The sequence below is a fragment of the Lineus longissimus genome, chromosome 3 (assembly GCF_910592395.1).
Source record: "Lineus longissimus chromosome 3, tnLinLong1.2, whole genome shotgun sequence".
Lineage (NCBI taxonomy): Eukaryota > Metazoa > Nemertea > Pilidiophora > Heteronemertea > Lineidae > Lineus > Lineus longissimus.
The window spans coordinates 21,315,828-21,341,092 of NC_088310.1; the positions used below are offsets into that span (position 1 = coordinate 21,315,828).

The window sequence follows — 25,265 nt, forward strand, 5'->3', positions numbered from 1 at the left end:
CCATCCTGAGGAAATCAGGGGATTTTGTTCGCTTTACACGAAGCGAACATTAACTCCTGATTTCCTCAAGATCCGCCGGGCCTAATGAGACGAACCTGAGATATGCGCCCATGATATTATGACGCCTATATACGGTGAATCCATGGTGAAAATGCCTATAGATTTACTTCCATAAACGCACAAAAATTACAATATTTCATGAGGACACCCCACGATTACTCTTGACACCACACAATATCCGCTGTATGGTGGGAGGTTTCCACTATAAGGCCTCAAGGCCGACAAGTTTATAAGCAGGCTCAGAAATTTTGATAATTGCTCAGAAATTCAATGAAGTGCGGATATTATTTGACAATAGCAGTCATAAACCAGTTTATCATTCATAGAATATGCTTAGGCCTACATGTATCATGATTAAGGTTATTAGCAATAGCATTAGATATCTGTGCCATCTGATAGTAGGCTAAGGCGTTGTTTTCATCGCCGAGAATCAACTGTTGGATTTTTAGCCATTAGAGGTGGTACAAGAAAGCCAAGGAACAATATTTTTTCGACTGGTGAGTAAACGATATATAAATGTAAAGTTTAGTCGGTATTGATATACCGGTATAGTTCATTGTATATTGCGCTACAGAAGTGTCTCGGTGATGGTGGCAATATTTTCCAACCAGTATATCCTCTAATTCTCAGGCAGAAGTATCCGTCATATCATATAGATTCTACTGATGGCCGTATATCCGTGTTGTACACTCAGGACACAGTGGACCGGCCTCGTTCCTCACCCTAACTTAGGATGACGCGATGGGCTGCCCATATCTGTCGTGACTGTGATCCTCATTTCTTTTCCTTCCCCAGGAGAAAATGCAAACGAAATATCCCGGGTGCGTGTTCCTTGCCGTTATAGGCATTGTGACGAGTGTGCCAATTAAGATGGCAGACAATGTCCTCGACCTCAGCTACGATTACGTCAACAAGGTTATGCCCTACTTCCCTGGCAACAAAGCATTCAACCTCAAGCCCGTATTCAAGGGAACAGTAACTGTTGATGGCTTCAAGAAAATGTAGTATGTATAGCTTATATATATATCACCGGACTGTTTATACCATAAATGAGTAACCACAGATCTATCGTTTCAAATTGGGTCTCCATGCAGTTATACTCGTAACATAAATAATGGGCAATCTCCCTCTGACAAATTGCTTCATGATCAGAACAACAACTACTGAATAATCTAAGCCTGAGAGCATCGTTGAAACTGCAACAAAGCCAGTTAAAGCGCAACTGTCACGAGTCAATCACCACGACTACTATGGCCGACTATGAAGTAAGATGATATGATGGCCATCTATCCGAAAATTTCCGTATCATGGTTTAGCTTATTGTTTTCAGTACTGCAAGGAATGAGTTTGAAACCGCTGAGCACGGAGGAACCCATTACGATGCTCCAAGCCATTTCTGCAACACTCCGAAATGCTGGTACCCAGAGGACATCCCCGTCAGTATGTTCTACGGAGAAGCTTGCGTGGTAAATGTGGCAGAGAGCGCGAACAAGACACCAAATTATGGCCTGTCCGTCAATGACCTCATGACCTACGAACGCAAGTATGGAAAAATCCCTCAAGGTGCTTATGTCATCATGTACTCAGGTTGGGGAAAGTACTTCGACAACAAAACTGCTTACATGGGTCATGAGACGGATATGGATATGATGGCGTGGCCATCTTTTTCTCCCCAAGCGATGAAATGGCTCCTTGATGAGCGAGACATCAAAGGCATTGGCGTCGACTCGCTCTCACTGGATGTCCCCAGCCTCAAATACAAACTGACACATATCTTGGCCATGGGACGCAATAAGATCGGATATGAGAATCTCGCCAATGTGGAGAAAATGCCCGCACGGGGAGCTACCATCGTCGCATTCCCAATGAAGATCAAAGGTGGCACTGGCGGTCCGGCGAGAGTTGTCGCAATGTGGAATGGCAGCACTAGGACGACTGTCAACATACTCAGCCTCGTTATAGCTGCTCTTTCCGTCATCATTTACTTTTAGTCGGGCACTTCACATTACAGAATTCTAAAACTACTGAACCTTTTTGCTTTATAATCTCACAGTAATCCCCCAGAAACTTTCTTTCGCACCGTTAGTTACCAGTTGGCCATACCAGAGACTACAGTCATTAATTTTATGCAAACAGAAAACAACAAGCCTCTTCTTTCTTCAGTTTTATTGGAAAAAACACAACTTAACAAAGTGAATGTGCCCGTGTCCTGCGTTTGCACGGCAGCGCATGTGAGTGTGCAACATATCGATGTGTGTTGGACTGATATGACATCAAAGAACGATGGAACGAACGGATTATTTGCAAGTCCAAAGGATTTCCCGAAGACAACTCCACAATGCATGTCGTTTGCACCCTAGTCGTATACGTACAACGTAAGCCTATAAACTGAGGTTCTTTTTGAGACACCCATTTCAACATTATTTACTTTTCAGTCCAGCACCCGTTGTAGAACCATCAATTAATAAACGAAACATGATTCAATCATCAAATTGAAATAAAAGAACAATGTTCCTAACTGAAGTTGCTCAGTCGTCATAAACTAGTTGATTGTCTTAAAGTACCATCCGTACTTGCAACCTGTAGAGCGTCCTCATCCGAACCTTTACGCGCCCCGCAAAACAACGCTCTCGGGGAAAGCGGCGACCGTTTCACTATCGTCCAGTCGAATCTAGGCTTCACGTTTTCCTCAGAGACCACGTTGCCATATTGTTCTGGCTCCGGCCGAGGCGTGGCAGGCAGAATATTTGTGAAGCTCTTCGACCGGCATCCCGTCGTTTGCTTGATATTGAGCATTTCTTGGACGTTTGGATTTCTAACTGCATATAAATACGGATTCATTGCACGAATAGTCCATGTCACAATCAGAGCGATTGCATCTGTGGTGGAAGTCATGAGTATGTCTGTGGTAGCTTCTAGCAGGGCCATTATCAAATATGGCAGCCAACATACGGTAACCATGGCAATCATTATTAGCACAGTTGTAGCAGTTCTCATTTCGCTTTGGAAGATGAGACTTTGAGCTTGGCTTGACGCAGGACGGATCTGTTTGTCATTTGTCCGAATTGTCCGAAAGATTGCGCCAAAGCAATACAGCATCAGGATGCATGGTATTCCAAAACACATGGAAATGGTAACGGAGGTGTATACCAATCCAAACTTGGACGACCTGACGTGAAATAGATACATGCAGTGATTGTACCCTTCCATATAAATTACTGGCTTTGTTTCCGCTGTCTCAATCAAATACCATGGCAATGAAAACACTGTTGCGCACAGCCAGACGAAAAACATGGAGACAGCTGCCCGCCTGGCCGTCAACGTACCGCCGGGGGCTTTTATAACCGAAATAAGTCTATCAACAGATATCAGCGTTATCATCAAAGTGGATCCAATACATGAAACTGACGACAAAAATCCATTGATGATGCAGAATATTTCTCCAAAGGGCCATTGGTCCATTATAAGAGAGATGACAGTGAAGGGCATACAAAGCCAGGTTGTGATCAGGTCGCTGACGGACAGAGATACAACCAGGGCATTCGTCACAGTTCTCATTTGGTAGTTCTTACAAATGATGTAAAGCACCGTAGAATTTCCCAAAGATGATATCACGAAGATGATGATGATGAGGACGGCTTTAATGACATTGCAAAGTGTGTTGTCAGCGTTCGCGGACCATGTCGGGGTAGTAACGCCCGGTGATCCGGTCGTTTGTCCAATAGTAAAAGATAATGCGCTCATTTTGGGACATGTCGTCCTTAATTCGTCTTCCTCATGTGCGTATAACTACACACTGATATCCGATTCGGGAAAACCAATGGGTTTATTTCGTCCTCGATTTCCATAGTTCAGTCCAGAAACTGTCCTTGACATCAGAGCTGGAGGACTGATGACGATGATGATGATGTTGATGAAGAAATTGAATCTTTCTGGCGCGAATTACATCTTTAAAGCGAAACCTTTTTCGAACATAACATCGCATCTGTTACACCAGCCGGCAAGCCAATTCAATATGTCAAAAACGAAATTCGCTCATTCAAGTACTTTAGTATAACCATCTCCGTTTATACTGCCGTTATTTACAGAGGTTGCGCATCGTTCACGACATCCATTCCGACTTCGCTGAGCTTTGAGAGTCGTCAGATGACAACTTCGGGGGCGTAATCGTGCGCAACCTCCTAATATATAATACCACCCTGCAACAGAAACTGATTAATGGCCAGCAGTGACTCATAGACAGGTCCTTGGTCCTGCAGAGTCGTCTTGTTGTTCCAGTTGGCGCAATCTCATGGCTCGAGACAAAGTTCACATCTCCCATGCCATGCACCAAGGATAGTTGCCAGCAACGACAGTGCTTGCTCTGCAGTGTGGGGGGCGCCTGGTGTCACCGGAACCTGAAACATATACATGTGAACAGAATATGAGAGGTCATGAAATATCAGGGACATCCGCATGAAGTTCTGCAGAGTTCCTCAGTCTTGTTTATCATGTCATCATGTTATCATGTTATCATGTCATGGCTTATTACGCGAACGTTTCGAAAAAAAGAGCAGGTCACAACCAAAAACGCAATCTCTCTCTTGCACACGGCTCAACGACAATACACAAGGGCGAATGGCTAAATCTCCAATCGTCTTTTTAATGATTCTGCATCGATTTAATGATCTGAGGTACCGGTCGATTAAGAGACAATCAGAATATTTGAGAGACACACCAACTGTCTATTGATCACGGGACACTTGGTGTAAACGGAAACGACAATGATTGTCCTTGCGGAATGATGTTAGGGATACGGTCGCAGTGGCCAGGGCTTGTCTACAAGGCCTTGAGATCACAAAATATCTTTAACAAAGGTCTGTCAGATATTAAGGTACAGAAAGGTTTATCGTGCGCTAATGCTATGACCTCCCCCCCCCCCCCCCCATCACCACCACCACCACCACCACCATCACCACCAGCTAAATACGCATAGCAAAATAACCTGGGAAATACACAAAGGGTATCCCGGCCCCTCCCCCGCCGTTAAAATGCTATCGTCACTAAATCATCGTTTTCAAAAGCGCACTTCCATTATGAACTCGTCAAACTCTGATTTTTAAAATAACGTCATGACTAATATTGCTTGACGATGAACTTTGCAAAACTAAAAGGTGGCTTTTGCATCTTTTTTCGACACTATTGTGTTTATTGTTGTAGTCGTGATAAATTGTTATTGCACGTTTTGTTGACTGTGTAATGGGTTTACTTTGTTACTGTTTGTTACAAAATCCAGGGCCCGGCTAGGTCGATTTACGCGCTTCGGGAAAACATGGGACAAAATTTTAAAAGGGATGGACGCGCGCACCGCCTCCGTCTCCCCGGGCCGTCTCCCCTCTATGTCCGCGGAATCAATGGTTCGAACATTCATATTTTCTCACCGGCATCCTCCATTCAGGTTTCGGCTAGCCGAAAATCCTTCGGCCTAAGTGTTAGCTGGTGGACGGAGAGAGTCGAGTTTGCAGTTGGTACATGTATAATCGAATATGATGGATATTTCGACAAAATGGATCCCCCACTTTTTCAGACCACCCACATGGTCTCCATCAATCAATCAATACATATTATTTATATAGCGCCCCAATTACTCCGCAGGAGAGTATTCTGGGGCGCTATCCCTCCCGTAGGCAGCTGCAAATAGGTGGGCCTTCAGGAGGGACTTGAAACCTTCAATGGAATCGGCATGGTGGACGCTCGTCGGCAGCTGATTCCACAGTCTTGGAGCAGCTGCCGAGAATGAGCGTCCACCGAGAGTTGGATGCTTGAACCGGGGAACCTCCAGGAGCATCTCAGATTCAGATCAAAGGCCAGAGCGCCCAGTTCTTTTTAATTGAATCATGGATCTGAGGGAGACCCTAAAGAGAGACAGCTGAGTTGAGTAGGCTTTTTAAACGTAGTCAATCACAAGACCCCGTTGACTACCTGATTGACAGGAGAAAGCCGAGTTTACAGCATAGGAGATGATACTGGAATGGGGTGGATATCTTGATACTATGGGATGCATTGAGAAGAAGACACCATTGAACTCAAATTTCAAAAGGTTACACCGCACGGCAAGTAAGATACTTACCCTACGATTAGGCGCCTAAGGAACAACTCACCTGAAATGATGCTAAGCCCGTCGTAACGTTCAATCAATAGATGCCTCTCTCAGTCCAGGACACAATGGCGTTGATCAATCCCCGCAACAGGTGGCAACACTTCGTCGTTTACACAAAAAATGAGACAGCATCAGGCAGGACGACCCTGATGTTGAGATGACAGGTCGGGCATCAAGATCTTCGTGGATTGTGATGTCGTCACAGGACAAGTCAGATGTGACAATAATGCATACTATCTGGTATAAACACCTTGCACCAACAACATTCGACACTTCGTTCAACCGAGTTTTGCAATCGGTCGCCATGGAAACCAATCGGCTTTTACGCAGACGACGCCGATCGATGGTTCTGGCAAATGTTTGGTTGCTGCCGCCCATAATAACAACGTTTATCTACCATTCATTGCACTGTTCAATCACAAGGGATTTTGATCGTCAGTTTCCCACATGGCAAATTAGCTGAAACGCTCATTAGATCCATTTGCCTATTCTGATATAACATCGTAAAAATCTGACACCTTGATGATCAGTATAATATATAGGGAGAGCCAACATGTGGATTTCCCGTGTGACTGATGCCGTGTTGGGTTAATTGTCGTTGTCATGATAGCACCCAGTTGCGCAAGTAGCCTATACTAATTGTGTAATCTAACTGGAATGATCCTAAACTGCCCATCTCAATTCGTCTTTGGCTTAGCATGAGACCTTGGGAAAGTCACTTCACTGTCTTAGTGCCTGACCTGGAAATAACATCGAATATGTCTCACGTCTCAGTTACCGATCTGAAATGGCTGTGAGTGTAACAAACTATGTGTCAGAGACTATAACAACCTCTCTCTGACTCCGTAAAGACATTGTCACAACCTCTAGATCATGTTGAGAATGAGATGTTTCTTACAGAAGACATAGTCACAACCACCTCTTTAATTCACTTCCCTGCCTTAGTGACCTATCTGGAGTGATTATTGGGCAGGACACACCTCTGCCTTTAGCGACATATTTGGAATGATCATTAGGCAGGACACTTCTCTGCCTTAGTGACCTATCTAGAATTGTTATTAGTCAAGACACTTCTCTGTCTTAGTGACCTATCTGATATGATCATTGGTCAGGACACTTCTCTGCTTTTGTGACCTATCTGGAGTGATCATTGGCTTGTGATAGACCTGGAATTGACCGTCTGGGCAAGTTGCTTCTATGCCTAAATCACGAACCTGGAATGAATCCTGGGCAAGTCACTTCTCCACCTTCAGTTTCCAATCTGCAATGGACAAAGAGTATGTATCTTCTCAGCCTCAGCGACCAATCTGGAATGGACCATGGACAAGACTTCCCAGTCTCTACCCATCAGAGACTGTCACAATCTGTTCACAGTTCATATTTGAAGACATTGTCACAACTCCTGACCACTTTGAGAATGGGATCGTTTGTTGTACTGTCAAATTTGTCCATCCAGTTTTCATGTCAGCTTCTCCGACTCGGCAAAATGTAAGCATAAATGGTCACAACGACTTGCACAAATACACAAATACACATGAACTTACTGACATACAAGATGGAAAAAACCCATTGTTTTGCCACCCGATTTTATTGGACAAATAACCCATCATAGCAGTGAAGGTATAAAGCCCCTCGAGGCTTACATAAAGAAGCAAACTGTATTCAATTATAATGGATGATAATGGTGGTACCTTCACTGTGCACCCAAAGTGAATCAACAAGCTCACATCAAGAATAAGCTGTAGTTTGGTACAATTTAATGTACCTAGTTAGTTACCTCAAAATGAAATACACAATACATTAAGCACACGTATTAACATACCATAAATATTTACAGGATGAATGTCAATGTCATCTAAAGTGACTAGAACATGGGGAAAGAAATGGTGATGATTTTTAACACCTGTCATTGATGGGGTTCAGATCTCAGTACGATCACAGCCATTTTGTCTTTGTGTCCTTGTACAAGGCACTTAATCCAAATATTTGCCGCTCAAATATAGGATACTCTGAGGGAGATGAGGTTGAGCCGCAATGAACAGTTTATAGCTTGGCTAATGATATGGCAAAGCACTCCACAACTTCTCGGCCTCAATTTCAAGTCTGTTTATAGAGACTATCACTCAATTCTAAATAAACAAAGTATCCAGAATATTCAAGTCCGCATTATGAGATTGCACAACCTAAATGAGAGCCACGTCGTTTGTTACGTCCATTTTCTTTTTCTTCATCATCGTTTCCCAGGGATATTGCATTTTCTAAACGAAGCACCAAAATATCACGGAGAGATTTGGGGAGGCTCTCCCACTCTCCTTGTAAACAGTCTCTGTGCTTAAAAACTACATCCAGGGAAGATCTGAAACAGATTAAGAGTGTTTTAGGTTTGGAATCACTTGCTGGACAATGTGGTACGGTGTGAAGAATGAGAAAGAACCAAGCCTTTACAACTAGAAAAGACAGAAGAGAATGGAGGAGTTTTTTCTGGGCGGTTGGCATCACAGGAATGAGAGATTAGTATAGACTTTCCATTCTATACTGAATCCAATATGATGAAAGGTTTTAAAGAGGACATGGTTTAGCTCTTGTTAACGTCTCTTCAATTGAAATGTTGCTCACCTGACCAATGTCCTTGGTGAAAGCCTGAAGACAAGGGTTTCGTTTGTGTGAACCTGAAACAAAGATGATGAACTTAGATGACTCAACCAATAAATCAACTGGAGCCTCTCCCGAACATCTGCAGCAAGTGGGAGAGTGCATGACTAAGATTATGGGGTGATATAGTCAGTGTGGGTCAAGCTCATGAAATTTCAGTATTACGCAGAAATTCTTACCGGTGTTTGTGCATCCAGTATATTATTACAACAGCCACCAAATATCAGTATATCGCCATTATTACATCGACTAGATGTATGCCATAATCGATGTTTGTTGGCAGCCACTGGAAGCTGTCGCCAGCGACACTTATCTACATCTAAGACCCATGCTTCACCTGAAGAGACAATAAACATTCCTTAAAAACGATTACCGAATAAGTGAATACACAGAGACCAGGTAGAGCTGATGATAAACTGCTTGTGACCTGAAATTTCACCTACAGATTTCCATTTTTTGTGTTGTCTTCTGTCTTCCAGCATCAAATGTCTCTCTCAATCAGGAGTCATCACCTATCATTGTATAGCATTATGGTGTAACTTACTTAGGGGTTCCTTTTCTTGAGTAAAGCCTCCATACATAAATAACTCGGTCTGTGTGATTTTTGAAAAGGTGTGCCACGTTCGACCAACTGGAATTGGTTCATTCTGCGTACTGAAAGGAAAGTTCTCACTGAATAATTCACTGCCAATTTTTGCTCCGATGATCAATACAAAATTGAGGTTAGTTTTATGAAAAGCAAATCTTTATGTATCAGTTTGTTGATTCCAATTGTAAATCTTACAATGGTCAGTCGGCTTATCACAACCTCAGACAATTCCAAACTAGCCTTGTGACAACTACTTACAGTTGTGTCCAAGACATTCCATCAAGATCTAGATAATGTAAGTCATTCAGTCGAATCTCTTTATTTCTTCCACCAAATATGACGACACGATCGTCTAATTTTGCCACAGCCATTGCTGCCCTCGGACTTGGAGCCATCCCCTGTGATAGAAAAGGTAAATCTTATTTCAAATCAAGGAGTTCAAGACAGATTGCCATCTAGTGACATTGTCGGATACTAAACACTTTATCCATACTGACTGAAGCTCAGAAGTCAGGTCTTTGAGAAAATTTTAGGAAATTAATGGCAAAACAGAGTTGCTTGATAACTATTACACCAAATTTCATTGTGACCAGAAACCAAATTTGCAGGCATTTCGACAGGAGGTGACATCCTCATGATGTGATAAGATAGGTAGGCTCAGATAAAGAATGGGACTCGCAGAAATCCTTTGCAAAAGTAGGACTAGGACGCCTGCAAAATAATAATACTTACTGAGCATGCTGGATTTTTCCAAGAGTGTGTTGGGATGTCATACTCGAGTATCTGGTTATTCCATCCTCTGACATAAGACTGTAAACAGAGGTAGAGATACACATTCATGATGGCAGTCTATCCCCTCAGGAAAAATAACTGGAAGTTTTAGGACAAAATCAGAGCTATTTGTTTACAATAATGCCAAGGATGGGAACTGAAATTTCTTCAAACCAACTGCCAAGGAGTCGTACAAATCTGCTTATCACTCATCAAGAGTTAAAGTGACTCATCGCACCAAAAACAGAACAGGCCAGTCAACTATTTTTAAAAATGACAAGTACCAGGCTTGACTGTATCACTGCAAAAGCACAAATATAATAAATGGCATCTAACAGTTTCATTGAAACAAAATTGAATATGCACTTACAAAATACGTGGTGCTTGCATCTAACTCAAACTGGCCATGATCAGAAAGGTAATGGTAGGTTGGAGGACCAAATCCTCCAAAAACATATAACCTGAAACAGTAAATGAAAATAATCATGTTTTTCAACATCATCTACTGCACAAACAATGTATCTGGTGGAAATTCGTGATGTTTCTGACAGACATCTACTTCATATTCCTCTTATTTTTAATTCTGAGGTTCACTCACTCCAATATAGGAGATAAAAATCAATGAATGATAAGCTTCTGAAATGCCCTTTTATTCTTTTACTTTTTCAAGAAGGCTCTCAACCAATACTTACTTATTTTTGTAATCCCATACTGAATGTTTATCACGGGGCGATGGCAGAAAATCCTGTGCACACTCAGACACAAGATTCACCCATCTCAATGTCTTTAAATCAAGGCAATGAATCTGATTGACATTCTGGGAGCGTGAGAAGCCACCAAATATGTACAATTTGTTGTCAACCACTGTCGCTGCAGCCCCAGATGTACCCTTCGGTGATCGACCCTGTGTCTCTTTACGAAACCTGTAGAGAAAATACTGTCAAAATCAAAAAGCAAATATGCCATCGGCAAATTGGATCTCTAATGGAATCCTTCATGGGATATACCCGGCTGCATTCAAAGGGAGAAGAACACCATCAGATTCAGGGTGGATATCATCAGATGAAACCTAAAATCCAATAACTCATTCTCACCAAATCTCTGTATCAGTATCATAGATCCATATCTCATGGGTTGGCAGGTATTCTTCTTGCATGAATTCATCCTGAAACGACAGAGAAGACTAAACAATTGAGAACGTAGCCACAGGTTCTTCATTCTTGTTCAATTGCAGTGAGTTGGTCAATCTATCAATCAATCAAGACATCAATCAATCAATTAAGTCAGTGGGAGTCAGGGTGATACGCCAACATGTATTCATGACTTGATTGGGAACAACGTTTACATAACGTAGTGTTGGCCGTCGTCATGTCACCATGCATTTTTACAATACATTACTGTAATGTGACGTGACATGACGTCTCCGTAAACGTTGTTCCCAATCAAGTGCATCGATCTATACAGATTGAGCCAAAACAAACCTAGAGGTGAACAAAAGAACACATGGTGAAGTACATGCAAACACACAATCCATCCTCTCTTGGCTGCTGGCTTGTAGTGGCTTTCTTCTTCTTCCAAAATGGTCTGTCTAACCTTTTGTGTTGTTACACACAGTCAGAGAATGACCAGTGTCATGGACCATGGTGGTCTAATCCTGGATGATGGTTGGTTGTTTGTTTTACTTACCCAAATAACCACCCTGTATCCTCCCCAAATTATCATAAATCTGTCAACTGCACAGGCAATATGTCCACATCTTGCTAACGGACGGCTTTCAGGGTAATCGTCGGACTGATCATCGCTATCAGCCATAGCCTATATCAACAGGAAATGGGGGAAATAGCAGAAGTATTTTTAAGAATTTAAAAGATTTTGTTTTGTTTAGGCCTATCACCACCTATTATCTGAATATGAAACTAAATGTAGCAAGTGTTTGGTTTCAGTTAGTGCAGATTTTAATAGCCAATTATCTTTTTGAAATAAAAATTTCACATTGAATTTTATTTTTGAAATTACATTCTTTCTTAATATTCAAAGATAGAAAGAACATAGATATTTTATTAGTAATTCTGCCAAATCCGTGCTGCACATCTAGCAAAATGGCGACCGACACAACTCGCGAAAAAGCCCTCACAGATTACAGAAAAAAGCTCCTGGAACACAAGGAGCTTGAAGCGAGGCTAAAAGAAAGTACGAAAATATATATTTCATTTATTGTGCCTCATCTCAGTGCTAACATTAATGGGTTTATTCTCTTCCTTACCCTTAAAAATCCGGTTGAAAACTCTCGGTACCGGTGAAATTTGCTGTCTCATCATCATCATCATGTACTTATGTAGCCTACTGTAGTCGTGCATTGGCATTGCCATTGTCATTGGTCTGACTGTAACTGTAACTGGAAGTGTAAATGGTAAGTCTTCATTGTACATGGGCCACTAGATATACGGGCCCACATATTCCATGCATGAAGACACGTCTCCAACCCTTGTCCCTTCCCGTGCTTTCTAATTTCTTGGAGATCGAGCATGCCTTGTGTTGACAAATAGGTATATTCGGATTTTCTAATCTATGACGATGACGTCGATGTCAATGACAGTGATGTTGTTTTAATCTTTCAGTGAGAGAGCAGCTGAAGGAGTTCACCAAGCAGTATGACAAGTCTGAGAATGATCTAAAAGCTCTTCAGAGTGTTGGCCAGGTCTGTATTTTATATTTTATCTTCAGTATTAGGCCTACTGGCTACTACTGATTCAATTTTGATACCAACTCTTGTCTTTGTTTCAAATCTCATCACATCGTATAAATCTACCATTTCGGAGACTAATATAGTATCAGTAACTTTAGCAGTTTTGTTCAGCAAGATGTTTATACAATATTAATTATTATAAGATAAAGTGATTCTGATCTTTATTCAATCTTTTCAGATCGTCGGTGAGGTCCTCAAACAACTTACTGAAGATAAATGTAAGCATAATTCCAGTTCACTTCTTCTTGCTGCAATGATGATAACTCGGAGCCACATGAAGACAGATTTGAATAAATTTTAGCTGATTTGTAACAAAGTTTCCAAAATGAAAATTGGTAGGATTTAATTTTCTATGTTCTATTTTACCTTGTGTTTATTTGGAGCTTTATTATGTTTCAGTCATTGTGAAGGCCACAAATGGACCAAGATATGTCGTTGGTTGTAGGAGACAAATTGACAAATCCAAGCTGCGTGCTGGGACAAGGGTAGCCTTAGATATGACCACCTTGACAATCATGAGGTACCTGCCTCGCGAGGTTGATCCATTAGTGTACAACATGTCAACTGAAGACCCTGGTGATATTACATACTCACAGATTGGAGGTCTTGGCGAGCAGATCAGGGAGCTCAGAGAGGTAATGTGTTGGAGAATTTTTTTTCTTACATTTGTATTTGTCAGATATGATATGGTGCATTGTTTATCAAGAAGTTAAAATCTTGTAAATGAAAACTGTACAATAAACGGCTGACGAGTTGAAAGGTGATTGCTATCTACATACAGGGACCTGTACATCAGACACTAGAATGTATTAATACCTTACTATCTTTTCAGTGTCCTGATGTATCTGTTTTCTCCTTAGGTTATTGAGCTGCCACTGATGAACCCAGAGTTGTTCCAGCGAGTTGGTATCACTCCTCCCAAAGGCTGTCTTCTTTTTGGTCCCCCTGGTACTGGCAAGACATTATTAGCTAGGGCTGTAGCTTCACAACTGGAAGCTAATTTCTTAAAGGTAGGCAAAGTTTCTTATGGTGAAGCAATGCTTACTTTGAAGCAGGAGTTTCTGCTAGCTGGTAAAACTTTGCTGATCCACCCTCTATTTGTCTTTATGTTTGTCCCTCTGAATGCCTTTATGTGAATGACTGAAACACGGTATGAAAAACGCAATAATAAAAGTTGCACTGTTGCAAGTTACTTTGGTTAAAAGTGTCTCATCATGGTCTACAAATGCTGGCTTTGTACTAAGTTTTTTTTCTGAAGTATTCAGTGTACGTGAAATGGTTATATAATTTGCTGCAAGTTTTGTGGCTGTATTTGTGCTTATATGCTAATGCAAGCTTCTCTTCCTCCAGGTTGTTTCCAGTGCTATCGTTGATAAATATATTGGTGAGAGTGCCCGTCTGATCAGAGAAATGTTTGGTTATGCCAGGGACCACCAGCCCTGCATCATATTCATGGATGAGATTGATGCCATTGGTGAGTAGAGAATATTTCATAAATGCGTTTGTGTTCATTCATCAAGTGTAAAAACCTAAATTGGAATAGAAATTAGAATAATTCTTCATTTCGATACAGTTTAATCAATTACTTACAAATACTATAATAGGTGTTACTGTTGGTTTCAAGGTGGCAGACGATTCTCCGAGGGTACATCAGCGGACAGAGAGATCCAGAGGACACTCATGGAATTATTGAATCAGATGGATGGGTTTGATGCTCTGGGACAAGTCAAGATCATCATGGCAACCAACAGACCAGATACACTTGATCCCGCCTTGCTACGACCAGGCAGGTTGGATAGAAAAATAGGTATGTTGAATTGCAATTGAATTTGATTATGCGAAGTAGGTTTGCATACCTCATTGAATTCATCATTTCATTGACATTGCTGATTAAATCATATTAAAGTAAGAATTTTGACTTCTGACCTTTTACCTTTGCACCATATTTACAGACAGTATCAGATTTAATGGATATTCTGTACAATGATATGACCATGTCAGCAGTTACTAAGGATGGGATTGTTTCCTAATTGTTCATTGTTCCGTTTCCCAGAAATTCCACTACCCAATGAACAAGCTAGAATGGACATTCTGAAAATCCATGCACAACCAATTGCTAAACATGGCGAAATAGGTGAGTGATGTTGATTTTATATTTGGTTTGGACAATGGTCCTGCCTACTTAATAATGAACCAACTTGATTTTTCTGTACTTTCTATAGACATTCTTTTCTAGGATATGAACCAACATTAGTGACTTGAAATTATCAAAATTGAAAAGTGGCAATCCTTTTTTGTGTCATTAGTTTGGTAATGTTAAACAAACCTCAGTCAGATTGTCAGTTCAGGATTTTGCTTCAAGTTGATATTACATTCTGATTTCAGACTGGGAAGCTGTGGTGAAGCTATCCGATGATTTCAATGGAGCCGATCTGAGAAATGTGTGCACTGAAGCAGGCATGTTTGCCATCAGGGCAGAGAGGGACTACGTCATCGAAGAGGATTTCATGAAAGCTGTCAGGAAAGTATCCGATAACAAGAAGTTGGAATCAAAATTGGACTATAAACCAATCTAATTGGTGATATTGATCATTAGGCCAATTGGATAATGGCTGAATTCTTGTCTGCAACAAAACTCCTTGGTAAAGCATAATGCTGTTTTAAAATCTTTGCTGTTGAACTGTTATGTATAGAACTATGGCCCGCTGTATGTGTAAGAAAGGCCAGTCGGTCCTACTCTGTTTACAGCTTGAAAGATGAAGCTGGCTCCTGCCAGAGAACGTATTGTGGAGCTATTATGCCAGAAACATCTGTTCACTGAAGTGGTGTATTTTAAAATGGAGATGCAAGTTTTTTTGATGAAAAAGGTCCTCTGATGTTATCACTTGATCAGAGGTCGTTCATACACAGAAATAGAAGTTATGTCATGCCACTGTTGTGAACATTAATACTAAGAATCACAAGTTCTGAGTATTAATGTTTACTCTGGAAAATAAAACTTGATATCAAAGTCTGGTGGTCTGTTCATTCTCTAAACTGTGTTAAGATAATCTCTTCTGTCCAGTGTTTTGGACTAGATGGTCTCTTTTTGGCTGTTGTGGCCTGCTGACCCGAGTCCAAGACTTCATGAATGTAGGATGTAAGCTCCAGAGAGGATAGACAGATTGTGATTGTATGTTTCTGACAGGTCAAATCATGTCCCTGAAGACAGATTGTGACTGCTTGTCTCTGATGGACCGAATCCTGTCCCTGAAGACAGCTTGTGACTGCTTGTCTCTGATGGACCGAATCCTGTCCCTGAAGACAGCTTGTGATTGTGTAACTCTTGAAGGCCGAATCAGGTAACTAAAGACAGGTTGTGATTGTGTGTCTCCGAAAAACCAAATTATGTCCATGAAGACAGCTTATTATTGTGTATCTCCTATAGGCCGAATCATGTCACTAAGGACAGATTGTGATTGCTTGTCTCTGATGGATTGATCCTTCTCCCCGAAGACAGCTTGTGATTGTGTATCTCTAAGGCCGAATCAGGCCTGTCAAGACAGATTGTAGTTGTATGTGACATCTCTGTGGACAGATTGTGTCTCTGATGCACCGAATCCTGTCCCTGAAGAAACCTTTGACTGTGTATCTCTTATGGGCCAAAACGGGTAACTAAAGACAGGTTGTGATTATATTTCTCTGATAGGCCCGATCGACAAGTTGTGATTGTGCGTCTCTGATGGACTGAATCCTGTCCCTGAAGACGGCTTCTGATTGTGTATCTCTTATAGGCCGAATCAGATCACCAAAGACAGGTTGTGAGTGTATGTCTCTGATAGGCCAAATCATCTCCCTGAAGACAGCTTGTGATTACTTGTCTCTGATGGAACGAACCCTGCCCCTGAAAACAATGTGATTGTGTATGTCTTATAGGCTGAATCAGGTATATAAAGACAGATTGTGGTTGTATGTCTCTGATAGGCCCAATCATGTCCCTGCAGACATATTGTGATTGTGTGTCTCTAATGGACTGAATCCTGTCCCTGAAGACGGCTTCTGGTTGTGTATCTCTCATAGGCCGAATCAGGTTACTAAAGACAGGTTGTGATTGCTTGTCTCTGATGGACCGAAAGCTGCCCCTGAAGACAGTGTGATTGCGTATCATTTATAGGACGAATCTGGTATGTATAGACTGATTGTGGTTGTATGTCTCTGATAGGCCCAATCATGTCCCTGAAGACAGACTGTGATTATTTGTCTCTGATGGACCGAAAGCTGCCCCTGAAAACAATGTGGTTGTGTATGTCTTATAGGCCAAATCAGGTATGTGAAGACATATTGTGGTTGTATGTCTCCGATAGGCCAAATCATCTCCCTGAAGACAGAATGTGATTACTTGTCTTGATTTCAACCAATTAACTAAAGACAGGTTGTGATTATATTTCTCTGATAGGCCCGATCGACAAGTTGTGATTGTGCGTCTCTGATGGACTGAATCCTGTCCCTGAAGACGGCTTCTGATTGTGTATCTCTTATAGGCCGAATCAGATCACCAAAGACAGGTTGTGAGTGTATGTCTCTGATAGGCCAAATCATCTCCCTGAAGACAGAATGTGATTACTTGTCTTGATTACAACCAATTAACTAAAGACAGGTTGTGATTATATTTCTCTGATAGGCCCGATCGACAAGTTGTGATTGTGTGTCTCTGATGGACTGAATCCTGTCCCTGAAGACGGCTTCTGATTGTGTATCTCTTATAGGCCGAATCAGATCACCAAAGACAGGTTGTGAGTGTATGTCTCTGATAGGCCAAATCATCTCCCTGAAGACAGATTGTGATTACTTGTCTCTGATGGACTGAACCCTGCCCCTGAAGACAGTGTGATTGCGTATGTCTCATAGGCAGAATTAGGTAGGTAAAGACAGATTGTGGTTGTATGTCTCTGATAGGCCCAATCATGTCCCTGAAGACAGATTGTGATTACTTGTCTCTGATGGACTGAACCCTGCCCCTGAAGACAGTGTGATTGCGTATCACTTATAGGCCGAATCTGGTATGAGAAGACTGATTGTGGTTGTATGTCTCTGATAGGCCCAATTATGTCCCTAAAGACAGAATGTGATTGCTTGTCGCTGATGGACCGAACCCTGCCCTTGAAGACAGTGTGATTGTGTATGTCTTATAGGCCGAATAAGGTTTATAAAGACAGATTGTCGTTGTATGTTTCTGATAGGCCCAATCATGTCCCTGAAGACAGAATGTGATTGCTTGTCGCTGATGGACCGAACCCTGCCCCTGAAGACAGTGTGATTGTGTATGTCTTATAGGCTGAATCAGGTATATAAAGACAGATTGTGGTTGTATGTCTCTGATAGGCCCAATCCTGTCCCTGAAGACAGATTCAGATGGATCGAACCCTGCCCCTGAAGACAGTGTGATTGCGTATCATTTATAGGACAAATCTGGTATGTATAGACTGATTGTGGTTGTATGTCTCTGATAGGTACAATCATGTCCTGAAGACATATTGTGATTGCTTGTCTCTGATGGACCGAAAGCTGCCCCTGAAGACAGTGTGATTGTGTATGTCTCATAGGCCGAATCAGGTCACTAAAGACAGGTTGTGAGCTTATGTCTCCGATAGGCCAAATCATGTCCCTGAAGACAGATTGTGATTGCTTGTCTCTGATGGACTGAACCCAGCCCCTGAAGACAGTGTGATTGTGTATCTCTAATAGGCCGAATCAGGTATGTAAAGACAGATTGTGGTTGCATGTCTCCGATAGGCCCAATCCTGTCCCTGAAGACGGCTTCTGATTGTGTATCTCTCTAAGGCCGAATCAGGTCACTAAAGACAGGTTGTGAGTGTATGTCTCTGATAGGCCAAATCATCTCCCTGAAGACAGAATGTGATCATATGTCACTGATGGACTGAACCCTGCCCCTGAAGATAGTGTGATTGTGTATCTCTTATAGGCTGAATCAGGTTTATAAAGACAGATTGTGTTTGTATGTCTCTGATAGGCCCAATCATGTCCCTGAAGACAGATTTTGATTGCTTGTCTCTGATGGACTGAACCCAGCCCCTGAAGACAGTGTGATTGCGTATCACTTATAGGCCGAATCTGGTATGAAAAGACTGATTGTGGTTGTATGTCTCTGATAGGCCCAATCATGTCCCTGAAGACAGATTGTGATTGCTTGTCTCTGATGGACTGAACCCAGCCCCTGAAGACAGTGTGATTGCGTATCACTTATAGGCCGAATCTGGTATGAGAAGACTGATTGTGGTTGTATGTCTCTGATAGGCCCAATTATGTCCCTAAAGACAGAATGTGATTGCTTGTCGCTGATGGACCGAACCCTGCCCTTGAAGACAGTGTGATTGTGTATGTCTTATAGGCCGAATAAGGTTTATAAAGACAGATTGTCGTTGTATGTTTCTGATAGGCCCAATCATGTCCCTGAAGACAGAATGTGATTGCTTGTCGCTGATGGACCGAACCCTGCCCCTGAAGACAGTGTGATTGTGTATGTCTTATAGGCTGAATCAGGTATATAAAGACAGATTGTGGTTGTATGTCTCCGATAGGCCCAATCCTGTCCCTGAAGACAGATTCAGATGGATCGAACCCTGCCCCTGAAGACAGTGTGATTGCGTATCATTTATAGGACAAATCTGGTATGTATAGACTGATTGTGGTTGTATGTCTCTGATAGGTACAATCATGTCCTGAAGACATATTGTGATTGCTTGTCTCTGATGGACCGAAAGCTGCCCCTGAAGACAGTGTGATTGTGTATGTCTCATAGGCCGAATCAGGTCACTAAAGACAGGTTGTGAGCTTATGTCTCCGATAGGCCAAATCATGTCCCTGAAGACAGATTGTGATTGCTTGTCTCTGATGGACTGAACCCAGCCCCTGAAGACAGTGTGATTGTGTATCTCTAATAGGCCGAATCAGGTATGTAAAGACAGATTGTGGTTGCATGTCTCCGATAGGCCCAATCCTGTCCCTGAAGACGGCTTCTGATTGTGTATCTCTCTAAGGCCGAATCAGGTCACTAAAGACAGGTTGTGAGTGTATGTCTCTGATAGGCCAAATCATCTCCCTGAAGACAGAATGTGATCATATGTCACTGATGGACTGAACCCTGCCCCTGAAGATAGTGTGATTGTGTATCTCTTATGGGCTGAATCAGGTTTATAAAGACAGATTGTGTTTGTATGTCTCTGATAGGCCCAATCATGTCCCTGAAGACAGATTGTGATTGCTTGTCTCTGATGGACTGAACCCAGCCCCTGAAGACAGTGTGATTGCGTATCACTTATAGGCCGAATCTGGTATGAGAAGACTGATTGTGGTTGTATGTCTCTGATAGGCCCAATCATGTCCCTGAAGACAGATTGTGATTGCTTGTCTCTGATGGACTGAACCCAGCCCCTGAAGACAGTGTGATTGCGTATCACTTATTGGCCGAATCTGGTATGAAAAGACTGATTGTGGTTGTATGTCTCTGATAGGCCCAATCATGTCCCTGAAGACAGATTGTGATTGCTTGTCACTGATGGACCGAACCCTGCCCCTGAAGACAGTGTGATTGTGTATGTCTTATAGGCCGAATCAGGTATGTAAAGACAGATTGTGGTTGTATGTCTCTGATAGTCCCAATCATGTCCCTGAATATATATTGTGATTCTGTGTCTCTGATGGACTGAATCCTGTCCCTGAAGATGGCTTCTGATTGTGTATCTCTCATAGGCCGAATTAGGTCACTAAAGACAAGTTGTGATTGTATGTCTCTGATAGGCCGAATCATGTCCTTGAAGACAGATTGTGATTGTTGGTCTTTGGTGGACCGAATCATGTCCCTGAAGACAAATTGTGATTGTTGGTCTTTGGTGGGCCGAATCATGTCCCTGAAGGCAGGTTGTGATTGTTGGTCTTTTGTGGGCCGAATCATGTCCCTGAAGACAAATTGTGATTGTTTGTCTGCGATACACCTTTCATTTGGCCCGAACTGGATCACAAGTCATCCACCCTCCATCTCCTCCTATCCATGATGAGATTCCCCTCTCTCAGCCCTTGTGTTGCAGTGGATTTGTATGTTGTTGATGCTTTTGTATTAGCTTCTGAGAGAATAAATAGGTTGTTATGGTTTTGTTTTGATATCCTTTCGTCTCAAACTGACATCCACTGTCTTCTTGCACCCCAATGTTAAGAGTCCCTGCATCAGCAATGCATTTTATCAACAGGTGGGCACTCACTGGCATATCATTGGCAAAAACTTTCAAGGCCTCTTTGCAGCGGGGCACCTGCCAGTAGAAAAACTCCATGTCTCTGATAGGCCCAATCATGTCCCTGAAGGCAGATTGTGATTGTGTTTCTCTGATGGACTGAATCCTGTCCCTGAAGACGGTCCCTGATTGTGTATCTCTTATAGGCCGAATCAGGTCTCAAAAGACAGGTTGTGATTGGATGCCTCTGATAGGCAAAATAATCTCCCTGAAGACAGATTGTGATTGTGTGTCTCTGATAGGCTGAATCATTTCCCTAAAGACAGATTGTGAGTGTATGTCTCTGATAGGCCAAATCATGTACCTGAATACAGCTTCTGATTGTGTATCTCTTATAGGCCGAATCAGGTCACTAAAGACAGGTTGTGATTATATGTCTCCAATAGGCAGAATCATGTCCCTGAAGACAGATTGTGATGGTGTGTCTCTGATGGGCCCAATCATGTCCCTGAAGACAAATTGTGATTGTTTTTCTCCGATACACCTTTCATTTGGCCCCAACTGGAGCACAGGTCATCCAACCTCTATATCTTCCTGCCCATGATGAGATTTCCCTCTCTTTCAGTCTTGTTTTTTAGTTTCCCATTGACGATTATACGCATGTGGTACCTAGCCTGTTCACAACTAGAGAATAAGGATAATGTATTTTGCTAGCTGCTTCACTACAAAGATTTTCAAAGATATTGTCTTAATCTAACATGAGGACAATTCTAGGATTGATATTCCTTCAGATCGTGTATACCTCTAGAGGAGACCAAGAGAGGACCTTGAGAGGTATCTGATAGTGTAAGACATCTCCTCAATTCCAATAGCTAAGGACCAAACCTTCTCCAGGAGGAAGGAATCCAAGTTCCTTTAGGATGGGCTATTCATTGGCAAAGCACTGTATCAAGCTGCTTGCACACTTTGGAAATTGAGGTTACTCCACATTTGGAATAAACAACCATTGAAAGTGAAGTAAATATTTACTTGAGTTTATTTAGAGAATGCATCTTGGACAAGTTCCTCGAAACATGACATGGATATATAACAATGAATGACAATGGATGGAGTGGATAAAACAGGACGGCAGGAAAATATACCCTATTTCCCTTCACTGGTTTACAAGCTTTCAATGCCATAAAAACAATAAAAGATTCATGCTACACTGGAGACTTGCAAACCCATTGATGACAGTGAGATGGTTTAATACCTTCCTTTCAGTTTTCTTTATTTAGCCAGGTTTTGCAGCCCTTTCAAAGAGCTACAAATGACCAAGTACAAAGTAATCGACAAAGATTTTTAAAGATTTCCCAGTTCCTTGCACTACTGATAGTATGAAAGTTGAATTGGGTGGGTCGCGTACCTAAATTTGCACTGGACTAGGTGACACCACACACCTTTGCACTTCATCATACACAAGGGTTCCCTGAACCTGGTTATTGTGTACCAAATGATTGGACACAGGAGGAAGGTAATCATTGTAGATGAACACCACCAGTGTTCTCTATTTGATTAGATTTTTCAGTTGAGTGGATGAATTGTATGGTTTCAATATCAGTTTACACGGTGATTATTAATTTACTAACCCGATATGGTTCGAGTTCCAATATAATTCAATGCCTTTTTAAAATTGACTATTCCTCTTCTGGGTTAATTGAAATTTGTATGTACACACCTCATAAAATATCCCTCTTTTTCTTCTTTATAAAACTTGGAGGCAAAGTTAGCAGATTTCTTATCCCATAGACCCTTTCCGTGTACAAATAATGTATTAATAAGTGTATTCTTAAGTTATTGCACTTTTCTAAGGAGTGATTTGTCAAAACAAACATATGTAAGAAGGAACATAATTTGGAATCAATTAGTGGAATAAGATAATCATGTTAAATCAGGCTCTATTTCCAAAATTTAGCAAAAGATTTTTTGAAATTTAAAACTCAGAGCTTTACATGGATTTATTTCACATCCTGGTGAAAAAACAGGACCCATTTTTTTATTTTGACCCAACAAGGGGTAATAAATAGCACAGGGGCAACAGTTGTTCTATATACAAGACAATTTTGCAAAACACATGAAATAATGACTGCAAATGACGATAATTTACAACTTAAGATTATGATAATAAAAGACAATATTACAAAATGTATTACACTAGTCTGATTGTACATTCAACCAAGTTTCAATGACTTCTACATGTACAACTCAGATCATACGTGCTGTCATCATTAAGAAATCAACAGGTACAAATGTCTAATAAATGCATAAATAATTATCTGCCTTTTACAGCATGCGCAATAGGACAGAGGCAGATTCCCCGTGTTCAGGGAGCTCGGAGTCTAGCTCTGACCGGGAAAATTGAGCTCGCTTTGCCTTGAAAGCTTTGAAATATAAAACAGAGAATTCTGTAGTCCAAGGTCAGCATCTTGTCACAAGTTGACAGGACAACATTTCAAATGACAATGCATTTTTTTTTTGTATTTCACAACCACAAATCAAATGAGTTATTTCATAATAAATGCTGGATTTATTTAGCCCCAAAGGTTTGTCAATTACAGGACACAAACAAACACATATTTCTATTCATATTATCCACATGAAAGCAACTTGAAATCATTGCAGGTTTTATAATAGAGGTCACCACTTAAAAGTTTGATTCCTAGTTCAACACTAGAAATCACGAAAGTAGAAATTACATTCAGATTGGCAAAATGATGAGGGGTAAACCTCCAAATCACACAAATGTTCCCCACCCTCTCTCTCTTCACAAATGTTCCCCACCCTCTCTCTCTTCACAGATTCATTACTTCTAGTTTAGAAGCTCCCTATTTCAAGTTATCTATTTCCAAACCTCAACAACAACCAAACTCAATGCACAAAGTGTGACCTCTAATAGTTACATATAATCATATTATATTTGCTGACCTTGGCTTTCGAAAGTCCTGAGAGCCCAAATTGGAGGCAACATGGGCATATGTCTACATACTGCTCTACATAGTGGTAGGACACTTACAACCACGGACGAAATTTATTCCACGAGGGGAGTAAGTCAAATCTATCACCTTCTAAGAGACATTCCTGTCTGTGACCCACATACCATTAACAATAATTCAACCACTGACATTAACCCTCTACAGGCTGACAAAATGGAGACATCAATTTTCATCAAGATGTCAAAAAGGTGGACAGACACTGATCAAACATATTCAAATTTCATAACTAAGTTCTTACTTTTCACAAATTAATCTGGACGTAAAGACACTGCTAATCAAATCAAAGGTAGGACGTTAAAAAAAATTCTATCACATCGCAAACAATGTTGCTCCACATTTTACAAGAGTACAACATCATGGACGAAATTGAACAGAATCTTAAGGATATTTTCCGAAATATATGTTCTCATTACTTCTCTCTGTCTCTTCTTCCGTTTGTCATTTTGATTATTATATGGATGGAAACGAAATTATTTCACAGAAAAGGCCAAAAATCTAATTAAAGATATTAAATACAACAGGAAAGTAATGCAGCTCAAGGACGATACTGAAACAGACTTGTTTTCCAAGCAGCATAAAACAACAATCAAACTGGAGGGACCATTTAATTGATTATGAAGTAAAATAGCTCAGCAACTAATGCTGAAAGCGATAACAACATGAGTACAGAACAGAGAAGGACGTTTTACTAAGCAATTCTATCATCTTGACAAGCGGAACGAACACAGTCTACATATGTAAAGTCTCTGGTCTCCACAAACATGGAATCTACCAACAGACACATACAGACTCATTGTTATGATGTAACCAGTACATCAATTGTCCACACAAAAAAGAGATGAAGTTCCAAGTCCTCCCACAATATGAACTCGAAATAAATATGTCCAATTAAGTCCTCCTAAAGGGGGCTGTCTGACTTCCAGAACTCAAATCTGCGGGACCTCCAGCAGGGGCACCCTTGGACTTCACACTTCGAGGTAGCATTCGTTTTATCTTACTGGCCTAACTTTCATTATCATTCTCTTTTGGCGGTTTAACTCTTGGGAAAAGC

At 41.3% G+C, this 25,265-nt stretch overlaps 5 protein-coding genes across 17 annotated transcripts in view; 2 read left to right on the forward strand and 3 right to left on the reverse strand.

The window, feature by feature from the left end:
- Positions 1-448: 448 nt before the first annotated feature.
- On the forward strand, positions 449-2,552 carry LOC135484212 (isatin hydrolase-like). Its single transcript, XM_064765454.1, has 3 exons — positions 449-557; positions 856-1,064; positions 1,391-2,552. The coding sequence occupies exons 2-3, from the start codon at positions 862-864 to the stop codon at positions 2,049-2,051; spliced, it is 864 nt and encodes a 287-aa protein (XP_064621524.1). The 5' UTR covers positions 449-557; positions 856-861; the 3' UTR covers positions 2,052-2,552.
- A 39-nt stretch (positions 2,553-2,591) lies between these two features.
- LOC135484211 (G-protein coupled receptor 135-like) lies at positions 2,592-6,492 on the reverse strand. Of its 2 annotated transcripts, none has more exons than XM_064765453.1 (2): positions 6,434-6,492; positions 2,592-4,259 (listed from the first exon to the last, which is right to left on the reverse strand). In XM_064765453.1, exon 2 carries the CDS (start codon positions 3,802-3,804, stop codon positions 2,596-2,598), a length of 1,209 nt encoding a protein of 402 aa, XP_064621523.1. In that variant the 5' UTR covers positions 3,805-4,259; positions 6,434-6,492; the 3' UTR covers positions 2,592-2,595. The 2 variants fall into 2 exon arrangements, with proteins under 2 accessions (XP_064621523.1, XP_064621522.1); XM_064765452.1 differs by lacking the exon at positions 6,434-6,492 and adding an exon at positions 6,201-6,394 and having other exon boundaries at positions 2,592-4,457.
- A 1,247-nt stretch (positions 6,493-7,739) lies between these two features.
- On the reverse strand, positions 7,740-12,093 carry LOC135485081 (kelch domain-containing protein 2-like). 2 transcript variants are annotated; one of them, XM_064766812.1, is made up of 10 exons: positions 11,898-12,093; positions 11,306-11,376; positions 10,904-11,134; positions 10,582-10,672; positions 10,173-10,250; positions 9,699-9,838; positions 9,396-9,505; positions 9,031-9,188; positions 8,816-8,868; positions 7,740-8,555 (listed from the first exon to the last, which is right to left on the reverse strand). In XM_064766812.1, the coding sequence occupies exons 1-10, from the start codon at positions 12,021-12,023 to the stop codon at positions 8,366-8,368; spliced, it is 1,248 nt and encodes a 415-aa protein (XP_064622882.1). In that variant the 5' UTR covers positions 12,024-12,093; the 3' UTR covers positions 7,740-8,365. The 2 variants fall into 2 exon arrangements, with proteins under 2 accessions (XP_064622882.1, XP_064622883.1); XM_064766813.1 differs by lacking the exon at positions 9,031-9,188 and having other exon boundaries at positions 8,395-8,555.
- A 217-nt stretch (positions 12,094-12,310) lies between these two features.
- LOC135485082 (26S proteasome regulatory subunit 10B) lies at positions 12,311-15,961 on the forward strand. Its single transcript, XM_064766814.1, has 9 exons — positions 12,311-12,401; positions 12,830-12,909; positions 13,136-13,175; positions 13,357-13,592; positions 13,818-13,967; positions 14,308-14,431; positions 14,582-14,764; positions 15,011-15,091; positions 15,343-15,961. Exons 1-9 carry the CDS (start codon positions 12,311-12,313, stop codon positions 15,531-15,533), a joined length of 1,176 nt encoding a protein of 391 aa, XP_064622884.1. The 3' UTR covers positions 15,534-15,961.
- A 6,239-nt stretch (positions 15,962-22,200) lies between these two features.
- Positions 22,201-25,265, reverse strand: part of LOC135484214 (apoptosis-stimulating of p53 protein 1-like) — a 33,690-nt gene continuing 30,625 nt past the window's right edge. For all 11 annotated transcript variants that reach the window (XM_064765458.1, XM_064765456.1, XM_064765467.1 and 8 more), the window contains one exon: positions 22,201-25,264. In XM_064765458.1, the coding sequence (XP_064621528.1) occupies positions 25,217-25,264 (48 nt within the window). In that variant the 3' untranslated portion in view covers positions 22,201-25,216. The remainder of the gene's footprint in view (position 25,265) is intronic.